The 10,937-nt window shown below is 36.2% G+C and overlaps 1 protein-coding gene across 1 annotated transcript; it reads right to left on the reverse strand.

Annotated features, from left to right (window-relative positions):
* Positions 1 to 599: 599 nt before the first annotated feature.
* Positions 600 to 9,052, reverse strand: LOC148160847 (uncharacterized). Its single transcript, XM_088015395.1, has 4 exons — positions 8,946 to 9,052; positions 5,791 to 6,076; positions 3,562 to 3,627; positions 600 to 1,145 (listed from the first exon to the last, which is right to left on the reverse strand). The coding sequence occupies exons 2-4, from the start codon at positions 6,062 to 6,064 to the stop codon at positions 874 to 876; spliced, it is 612 nt and encodes a 203-aa protein (XP_087871521.1). The 5' UTR covers positions 6,065 to 6,076; positions 8,946 to 9,052; the 3' UTR covers positions 600 to 873.
* Positions 9,053 to 10,937: the final 1,885 nt, after the last annotated feature.

Raw genomic sequence — 10,937 nt, forward strand, 5'->3', positions numbered from 1 at the left:
GTTATAAAGATCCCGATATGTGGGGTCAGCATGTCTACATCCCCTTATGAAATAATACACACTGACATATGTAATGCACACATGGACAATAGATTGGAGGGGTCAGCATGCCTGCATTCCTTTCCACTGGCTGTGGCCAGCATCCCCTTGGGTCCACATCCCAAATAATCAGTGTAGGTGTTCCCAAAAACTCAATAAAACAGAGACTTTTAAATCTTTTCTATGAACTTGAGGGTCCAACTCCACACTGAGTGTAATAGCTCACAGATACCTCGTCAGGTTTGTCGGGTACAGGACTGCAAATTCCAGGCACACCTTTTTATCTTTTTTTAAATCCTTTATTTCACCATAAAGTTACACTGCACCCTTCAATTTGGGAGCAGAACAACTCAGACGCCAACTCTTTTGATTTGGTTACATTCAATTACACAATTAAAAGTTTCTATCTACTTTTTGTTTTTGTGGGTTTACCCATACTCTGGCGTCTCCATTTTTCAAATCACTGTTTTCCATACATCTCAGCAGTGCTTCCATTTGTGGAGAAATATCCTTTCTCCAGCTAGGTTAGGAATCTATAAGATTCAAGAAGAGTCGGTAAGTTGAATTCATGAATTCCATTTATTAATACAAAATGCAGGACTGGTCCATCATGTTTTTCTGGTGGGAAAACACAGCAAAATGGCACCAAACACCAGTATCTTATTCCTTTTGTTGGCCTCTATCTAAGCTACCCCCTAAAGAAGGCGTTCCCTACTGTGTCATTTCCTTTAACCTTATCTGTCTATATATGAGCATACATGTGTGTATATATGAGCATGCAGGCAGCTAAAAGAGATATAGCATCTTCAAACACAGAATTATTTATTTCTAACATCAGTTAGAAGACAAACCCAGCTGATTGGACAGAGTAGGATCTATGAGATGAAGATGTTTGATCATCAGTCTGCAGGATATCTGTCCTTTCTTCATCACAGCATTGATGGTCTCCCGGGCCTTGTTTGCTCTGGTTTGGTTCTTTTGAAGTATACCTTCTTTCTCTGAACAATTAAAGACCCCATCTGCCTCAAGGCCATCAAGGAGCTGAATCAGGATTTCCTCAGAAACTCTGTCCACAAACTCAGGGCGAACCTTGAAAAGTATTTTCTCTGTAGGCAGAAATCAGAAACAACATGAATTCAAATCGACGTCTGAGAGAAAAACGTGATGAAGATCAACTATTCATGTTTCTCCATCCAGAGATTCAGAGTCTGTTGATCAGCTCCTCAGGTCTAAACCTGTTGTTGTGTTTCTGCCTCATATCTGAGTGACGACCACTGATTCTGTCTACTCCACGCTTATTAAGTGTGGTGGTGTTCAGATGCTTACTAAAGCGTCATCCTTATTATTTCTTCTAATAAGGAAGATGCCGAATCAGACTCAGGTCACAAACTCATCAAGGACTATGACATCAGTTTTCTTCCCCTCTAGTCAGAAAAGAAAACATTCACTTAAAAATCATGATGATCTCTAAAGAAATGTATCTTTTCCATTCCCACAAAAACTTAATAATTATGGATGAAGTGTTCCCTGTAATGACTTTCTGCAAAATAAATTAAAAATAAATATCAGTTCCTGTGCATCTTGTCTTTGAGACAATAAACCTGTTTTCAATTGCATCTTCATTAAAAAGATTTTGAAAACTGGTTCTTATACAAAAAATCTATCCCATCTTTAAGTTTTAATATAATAAAACTTGGCCTAACATGGGATAAAGAGTTAAATTATGATCTTAATGTAATCCTCTGGTTAAGTTTTTATTCACAAACACCGCTTTGTAAAAATCACCTCCATTTTTAAAGTGAAATAATTTTAGTTAAGAGAGTGCTTAAATGTTGCAACATCACAAAAAGCCCAATCTTTATACCAATATGTTGAGTTAAGATTTGAAATTTGTCTTGCATTTGTAACATCCTGTTTTACAAAATGTAAACAAAAATCTAAATGTTTTTGTTTTACTTTCCTTAGTTTCTATTCATTTTCATTTCTTCTTTTTTCTAAGTTTATCATATCAAACATTTTTATTTGTGCCTTATATTTTCTTTGAATGTTCAATAACAATGAAAAATACATAAATAAAACATTACCATAGTTCCACCTTTTAACTCAAAATGTCACATGCAGTGATGAATTATGGGTAAAATATTTCATTGAATTTGGACAGCTCTCAACATGAACGAGCATTCGGAGGGTGGAGCAACAAAGTCTATACAGTGTTGAGGAAAATTGAATATTCTTAGTGTTTAATATAGCTAATCTTAATTTGGGTAGGTTTGTGTTAAAGATGTAACCTAAATAACTATGGGTAAGTATTTTCTGAACTTATATAAAACAGACAAGAGTTGGGGCCTGCAGGGGAGACTGTTTGTTGTTAGAGAGAAACAGGGCCGTAAATTTAACTCTCCAGGTTTCCAGTGTCTCCCAGGCAAGCAGTAACACAAGAGACATGGTTCAGGGCTGGAAAGCAGGAGAAAGATAATAACACACAATACTTATAATTGGGATCTAATTTGCAGGATATTTTTCTTAGTTATTAACAGCATGTGTTGATTAGGAATAGTTTAATTTGTAGTTTTCTATTAACAATTACTATTAGTGTCTAACTTAGGCTAAACTATAAAATTAAACAGATAATCAAACCTAAGGGAACATTAATTAAGAAATGTTCAGAATAAATGTGTTTCTATTGAAAATGCTCAGGTATATTCTATAAGTGTTGTAATTCTTTAAATCGGTACTTTGATTTGAGAAGACGGAGAAGTTCTGAATTACTTTGTCCCAGGCTCCTAATGGTACGGTTGAATTTAATGCAAAGACCTGAGTTTGGATGGCTGCTCGGCGAGGCAATAAAGCAAAATAACTTTTTGGTGAACTCTGGTTAAAAACAAGAATATTTTGTTCAATTGGAGAACTTGAGAAACTCCAGGCTTCAAAACATACATGATGAACTCTTGTTCGAAATAACTTTTGGTCTTACTTGTCTACAGAGAGAGAAGTTCAGTTCTGAAAGGAAACATAGCTGATGGTCGTGATAAAATTGCTTCGAACTTTTTAACTGAGTAACTCAAAGCTGGGTATATACATATATGGAGGGTACACTCCTTGATTGCATAATTGGATAAATTTAAAAAACAAGGAAACCCCTTTTAGATAAAACTATGCACCCCCAGGGGAAAGAATCGGATTGCTTTTGCAAAAACGCATGAACACTCTGCCTTTATTCTTGCCTTGGCATTTTTTTCCTTATCCTATTTGTCTCAGGTAATTGAAGGTCTGTCTTCATGTGTATGAAGTGTCTGTGTTGTTGATGTGATTTTATACATTTAAATGTTGGAATAAACTCTGAAAAATGCGTGACGTGGAGCACTGATTGTTAACTCTGTGTGGCTTTTATTTCCATGCAGGGCATCATTGAATCCGGGAGCCCAAGAGAATATAACGAGCCAGAACTTAATCATTTTTATTCTCTTACAACAGACACATTTAGTCTCTGTGACCATTTCTACTCATTTCTTTTTTTTTCACCTGGATCAGAGAATTCCTCTCCCTTGTTCTTCGCTCCAGCTGAAGGTTTTGATTCATCTTTCTTCACTGCAGGGAAAGAACAGTAAAATTAACGCTCTCTGAGTAAAAGGGCTACACCACTTTAGGAAAACATAAAATTCATATTAGTGAATATTTTGATGAAAATAGTGACTTATTTACACATTTTTTCACTTTCTCTTTATCATCATCACTATGTCTCCTTCTCCTCTCTAAGTTTTAGGATCTTTGTCACCAAATTATATATTAGACATTGGAATGAAATTCAGAGCAAGTCCTTCATCTGGCCAGATATAAAAATTACCAGCACAGTTTGAATGAATAAAATAAAATGACCATATTTTATTTTGTTCATGCAAAGTCTATTTATATTCTGTCAGTTCATTTCACTCATCAGGTTTTGTGATGCCTGTTTGACTAGTTTCATTGTTTATCCCCTGAAAAGTCAGTTTTGTCAGGTAAACATATGAAGTGTCTCCAGTGTAAAGTCAGGTCCTAAAGCCTGATTTGTTTTTATTGCTGCTGTATAAATACTCAGTGCTACAACCTGATGTCTCTCACTGTGCATCACTATGTAGATGCATGTCAACATGAGGAACATGCTAAACATGCTAAATAACATGTATAACATGTAACAGATTTATTTATCATTTAGAGTTGAATCAGAGACGGTAGAGGCTGTAAAAGCAGTTTTAATGTGTCTCACCTTTAGCAGAGGACAAAGAGAACAAAGAAGCTTCTTCTCATTTGTTCCTCACAGCATCTATGGCAGCTCTAATCTTTAGGATCTATGTCACCACAATCTATGTAAGATGTAGGCATAAAAAACAGAGCCAGTCGTTATAACGGATCTGATCAAATGTATAATTTACCAGAAGAGCTTAATGCAAAGCATCATCCATGTGCATCAGTAAAACTGCACTTATGAGCAGTTGGATGATGGAGTAACCAAAGCCTTATTGTCTGATAGAGTCGTGTGACTGGAGCTCAGGTTTTAGATGGTTTCACCAACCAAAGCATCAACTCAGTCACCATTTCATCCATTACTTCTTCCTGACTGCCACTGACCTCACTTTGCTTGACAAAAGGAACAGACCACTCTGTTAATCTGCTGGGTAATTACCTTTGAATTGTAGATTAAGGAGATTCATTCTGGATTTAATTTTCTTTGAACATTTCCAGCTGAGGATGGAAAGTGGACGACTGATTCTCCAGTCATATTTATGAAGCTTTAGATGCTCAGCTCCACATTATCTGTTCCTATGTGCATCTGTGTGTTTTGTATCTTCAGTAACTTCCTGCTGTTCCAGTCTATTTCACAAACAGACGAATATTTGTCTACTATTTACTGTTATTGATGTTTCCTGTCAGTGACGGAGTGAGAAGTTTATCGCTCCTCCCCAGGTGGTTTTAACACAACAGAACAGAAAGCCAGTATATCACACTGTTTTTCAGTGTTGTCAGTTTGGCCTTGAAATATTAACTTCAGCTGCTTGAGTGGCAGAATTTGTTGTCACCTGTTGCTGGGTGTGGAAACCTTCCTCTCCTGTCTGGATGGAGTAATTCAGAGCCTGAAATGGAGCCGCTGTTTCCTCTACACCCAACTTTAAACTGGAATTTTATCATATATAATTTATTACCTTTGACTTAGTGAATCTACTGCAGCTCCGTAGGAAACCCTGCTGCGTTTTTTTACTGGTTCAGTTTTGGTTTTGTTTTAGGATGCAAATTGTTAGTTAATAAATTAGTTAAAGTTGATTTATCTTTTGACCAAGTAACACTTAATTGATTAGTGGACATTTTAAGAAAAGCCTCAGTTTCTTTCCATAACATGAATGTTCATTCTTTCATAATATATACTAACTTTAAAGAAGCAGCAAACCAAAGCACCATCAGCCCATTCTGCTCTGAGATCAGCTGCTTCTCTAAACTGATGATTACTGAATGAATCTTCTGATGACTCTGAGTGTCGTCTGGTCTACAGATCCAGAACCAATCCTGGTTCTGGATCTGGAGAATCAAGAGGTTCATCAGGACTTCATGTCTGATGAACATCTTGATTTCTTCAAACTGAACCATTCATAATTCTATAATCCAGATTTTAACCTAGAAACTAAGTTATGGATCAGTTTTGGGCTGATAAGTGTTACAGATGGTTCAGAAGGACCACACAGTTCAATCAGACTTAAAGTTCTTCTGTCTCTGACTGACCTGCAGCTGCAGGACTCAGACCTTCGAGCTTCTTCACCAGGTCATTCCTGTTGATCTTCTTTAAAATGTTCACCATGACCTCCACAGCTCCAGGGAGCTCAAACATCTCCACCATCAGGTCCACAACTGCGAGTATCTTTGCATCCTCCAATTTGCTTTCTTTGATGGGTCCCTTGCCGTTCCAGGTTTCTTGCTTCAGATGCCATTTAAAGGTGTTGAAATCAGCCTTTCTTAAATCATCCAGGATGTCAACAAGGTCCTTCTTCTCACACATCTTGACCTACAGCTGAAGTCAGAGGACAACATGTCAGATTTCTTGGTGTTTCTGCTGACGAGGGGCCTCATGCATACGAATGAGCAACTTTCAGACTGAAATTTTATGCCACTGCATTTGTCAGACACATTTGTGCATGACATAAGTAGCACATTTCCAGAATAAAAAAGCTTTAAGTAAATTGCAGTTTAATATCTGCCTGTTCAGCTGGAGTATACGGGGACCCTTATGTATCTGGGAAGCATCTGAATGACTCAGCTGAGAGATGATGGACATCTTTGAGTCATGACTGACTAACATTCCTGGTCTGTCAGTCAATTCCCCCTGAACCAGCAACACCACACCAGGGGTGGGTTTGCCATCAGGATATTTCCTGAACGGCTGGTCAGTTCCGGGTCACACTGGTCAGTGGTTGTGTTATCCATTTATTTATTTTATTTTAACATCATAAAGTGCATCACTGCTGCTGTCCAGTTGCCTTCTCTATGGTAGGCTGTTTTAACATCAAATCAGCTTCACTACTCTCACAGTCCAGATATCTGAAGTGAGTTTATAACTAGACAGTTACTTAAGATATCACTTACTATATTTTGACCAGAAAAATACATATGAGATCTCTCTAATTACCATTTTACTAGTACAAATGAGCAATGTAACATTTAGTTACAAGGAGATTTCAATGAAGGATATCTATGATAAACTACAGACTACAGGTTCTGGTCATAAAATTAGAATATTATGAAAACGGTTTATTTAAATCAGTAATTCAAATTAAAAAATGAAACTTGTATATTATATTCATTCATTAGACACAGACTGATATGTTTCAAATGTTTATTTCATTTAATGTTGATGCTTATAACTCACAACTAATAAAAACCCTAAATTGTGTACCTCAGAAAATTTGAATATTACTTATGACCAATAAAAAATTACTTTTAAAAATGTTGGCCCACTGAAAAGTATGAACATGAAAAGTATGAATTGAGAGAGAAAAGAGATTCTCTCCTTATGAATCTCCCCAACATTTTTAAATGAATTTTGTTTCCTCTCCATGGAGCATTTATCCCGATCGCTTGTCCATTTTTTTCTACCACATCTTTTCTTCTCCTTCCCTATGAATGTGTTTGAACTCAGACCTCTGATCAGCCAGCTTCTTTAGTCATGACCTTTGTGTCTCACCCTCTTGTGCAAGGTGTCAAAGGTCATCTTTTGTACAACTGTCAGGTCAGTATATTTTTGATTACAATTAGTAATTACTTAAGCCAATCATTGATGTGAATGGTAATGCCACCCCATGAGGTTGGTAACATTTTTGGTTTCCACAATTCTGATCCCAACAGTTTATCGTCTGCTGCACATTTTCCAAGGTCAAAAGTTTGAGTGGATCACTGCACACTTTCACTCAACTTGTGCAATAAATATTGTGCTGCAGGTTTTTTTGTCTGCATACATAAAAAAAATGCTTAAAACATTCCTGAAGCCTTTGGAAGATCGTCCTTCATTAAAATCTTCTTTGAGATCCAGATTGTTGTATATTTTGAGAGCTGTCAGCAGATGACCTGCAAAGGCTGTATAAGTATTCATGTTCTTAATATTTGAGTTATTTTCACACAAACAGCAGCTTTATCACTGTAATGTGACACAACATCATGATGACTGAATGGTGTGAATTCCTCTGTGCAGCTCTGGGTTTAAAAAAATGAACTTTAAATCATGTTTCTGAGCCTGGCATGTTTGCAGCAGCAGAAGCAGGGATCTGGTTGGAGCTGCAGAAGTTCACAAGTATGCAATAGCTAATAAAATACTAATATTATATAATTAATAACCTGCAACCAACCCAAAGAGGAAAAACTGCATTGATTCTAAAGAGACTCTCAGTTTATTTATATTAAATGAACTAAACACTGAACCAAAACAGAAAAAAAACTTCAAAACATCTCTGAATATTAACAGAGAACCAGAATATGCAGACAAGTAGATTTATTTAATTCACCAGAAGCTCTAATTTTAGTTTATGAATATTTGAGATATCAGCCAGTGGAAGAATTCAGTAGAAAAACACACAAAGAGCTTAGAAACAGTTATGAAAATTATTACTGTGATTTAACCAATAATATAGCAGATATTTGTGATTTCATAATAAACATTTAATTATAATAAACTCACAAATGGAGTGACTGTCTGAGTGGAGGAAAGATTTCTTGCTATTAAAGAAGTTTAGTTTAAACCTCTGAGCTCCCCAGGACAAATCTGAGATTTTTAATTATGTTTTTCTTGTAAAGTCAAACTGTAAAAAAAAAAAGAAAGAAAAAGAAATATTTGATGCAAAATAGCTAGCTTCCTGCTGGGTGTGTAAAACAGATCCAATGGGTATTTTATAGGGTCTGGTGATTTGATGTGTTAACTCAGTTCACGTCTAACAAACAGCAGTGGGTGGGGCTGAGTTATTTCAACATGACCATAATCACTTATTATTGATCAATAATTGATTCAAATCATCAGCTGTCCTCTGTCACCACAGACTGATTCCATCTGGATTTTCCACTGATAAAAGCCCAGAGAAATCATCTCTGATCAATAAATTATTGACTTCATATTGAAATATTTTCCATCCACCAACCAGAACCCAGATATCTCAGAACCTTCTGGTACCAGTTTGACTCCACTATGAAACTGGGAGCAAACTCAGCTGGTTGTCTGGGTTACAGATGAAAACTCAGAGAAAATCAGAGTTTATGACTGAAATCAGGAGCTGCAGCTCTGCATCAGAACCAGAACCAGAACCAGGCCCAGTTCTGGTTCTGGTTCTGTCCAGCAGCTCAAAGAGAGAAAACCCAGTCAGGACTGGAAACCAGTAGAAAGTGGAGTTAAAACTCACCTGATCAGATCTTTGCTTCTCCTTCTGTTCACACAAACCGAGTCGGAGCGAACAGGAGAAATGGACCTGATTCTCCAGAACCTTAACCGGACCCACCTGAGGCTCCGCCCCCTATGACAGCAGAGGTGTGTTCACCTGTTGAAATGACAGGAATCCTGTCTGATCATTGATACCAGGAAATAAATCTTTAAAAACAACAAGTTCACATTTTAGTCTAAAATGTTCTTTATGTTTTAAATATATTTAGTATTTTTAATCAATATTTTATTAAATTAATGGAGATTTTCAGTTTTATCTGTAAAGAAATTTAACAACCAACAAATTTCTGCTCAGAAACACAAGAGCAATAAAACTAATAATAGTTTCTGCTTCTAATCTGAGCCAAAGAACAAAAAACCTTGAAATGTTGAAGTTTCTCCACATGTTGACACGACCATCTGATATGTTAATATTTATCAAATACAGATTTTATTAATTTATTTAATCGTGTTTAATGTTGATCTGAAGGAAACTTTGATTCTCACCTGAACTTCTTTTATTCTGAACATAATGCTCTTTAAGCTTTGGCCTCTTTTAGTCTGGAGGCTTTAAATTGTTTAACTGGTTTGTCTCAACTGTTTTCCAGCGAAGAAGTTAAAAACCTGCTGAGTTACAAACAGGCTTTAATCACTGTAGGCGTTTACTGGAAGATGTTTATGAGTTTTTCTCTCTGCTGTGCAGGAATGTTTCCTCGTTGCCTTTTCCGGCTGGGTGTGTAAAACGGGTCCAATAGGTATTTTATATTTCAGTTTGGGTCGAGATTCACACAGATGACACGGGAGTTGATGGTCGGCATAGTGTGTTGGCTTTGTTCAGTCCAGCCGTCTGAAACCTTTATAAGCTAGGGCACAGGTGTCAAATTTCAGCCCACAAGCCCTGAGGTCCTGCAGTTATTAGATGTGCCACAGATACAAAATACTGGAATGAAATGGCTTAATTACCTCCTTCTTCTTGGTGAAAAGTTCTCCATAGTCTTGCTAATGACCTAATTATTGTATCCAGGTTTGGTGCAGCAGAGGCTCATCTGAAAGTTGTAGGACACTGGCCAGTTAAATAAAACGAGTTGAGAGCCACAAAACAACATTTTAAAATATCTACTTCATTTAATCTGTTTTAACTGTTAAAGCCAATATAATTTCTTTTTTACTTTAAGGTTTTATTATAAAGGAAAACACAAAACTTCCTCAAAAAGATGATGTTACATTTTCTTATATGGAGGTTTTTATTTGCACGTTTTTAGTTTAATATCAAGAAAAATAGATCTAAATGAAATGATAATTAATCAGTTATCAAAATAAAAGTCAGCTAATTTAGTAATCGATTAATCAGTTATTAAAATAGAAGTCAGTTAATTTGGTAATCGATTAATCAGTAACTGGAGTATTGATTCAAAAAAAGTTAATTTGCTGGAGAAGAAAAAACATTCAGGTGTACTTAAACCAAAACTAAACAAAAAAATCTATACATTTATATTTAAAATTAAATCAAATATTGTTCATAAATATTTTCTACCCAGAACTCATTAAGCTGGAGATTTAGCTTCAGTAGGTTTATAATTTGAACCTTCCTAATAAAAGGTGCCAATAAAACACCTAAGTGTTTTGATCTTCAAAGAACGATTCGTCCTAGAGAAAAGAAACCAGAGGTCCAATCTGAGATGACGCCTCTCGGCAGGAAAAGGCAGAGTCCAACATTTACCAGTCAAAATGTTCACCTTTAGAACAAGAACTAAGGAGAAAAATGTATTCCTGATTTCACTTCACATTTTCTACTTCACTTGACAAGTTTTTACTTTTCATTCGTCCTTTGTTTTATGTCAAATTCTGGATTGTCAGCGTCTTGTTTGTCACAACGCTGTGTGTCTGAAGTTCAGGGGTTTGAAACCTGCTTGTGGCTTGGTTTTAAAATTTCACATGAACCCGACCTTGTGGTATCAGCTGAACTTTGAGGGCT

This window comes from Poecilia mexicana, unplaced genomic scaffold (genome assembly GCF_051168715.1).
Source record: "Poecilia mexicana isolate PSO_F unplaced genomic scaffold, ASM5116871v1 scaffold_2, whole genome shotgun sequence".
In the NCBI taxonomy this organism is placed as follows: domain Eukaryota; kingdom Metazoa; phylum Chordata; class Actinopteri; order Cyprinodontiformes; family Poeciliidae; genus Poecilia; species Poecilia mexicana.

Bases quoted from the DNA above. Each gene is read 5' to 3' on its own strand.
- LOC148160847 (XM_088015395.1), bottom strand. From the start codon at position 6,064: ATGTGTGAGAAGAAGGACCTTGTTGACATCCTGGATGATTTAAGAAAG. The intron at 3,628-5,790 runs GTCAGTCAGAGA...CTTTCCCTGCAG, and splicing joins TCTGAGTCCTGCAGCTGCAG to TGAAGAAAGATGAATCAAAA. The intron at 1,146-3,561 runs GTGAAAAAAAAA...TTCTGCCTACAG, and splicing joins AGAGGAATTCTCTGATCCAG to AGAAAATACTTTTCAAGGTT.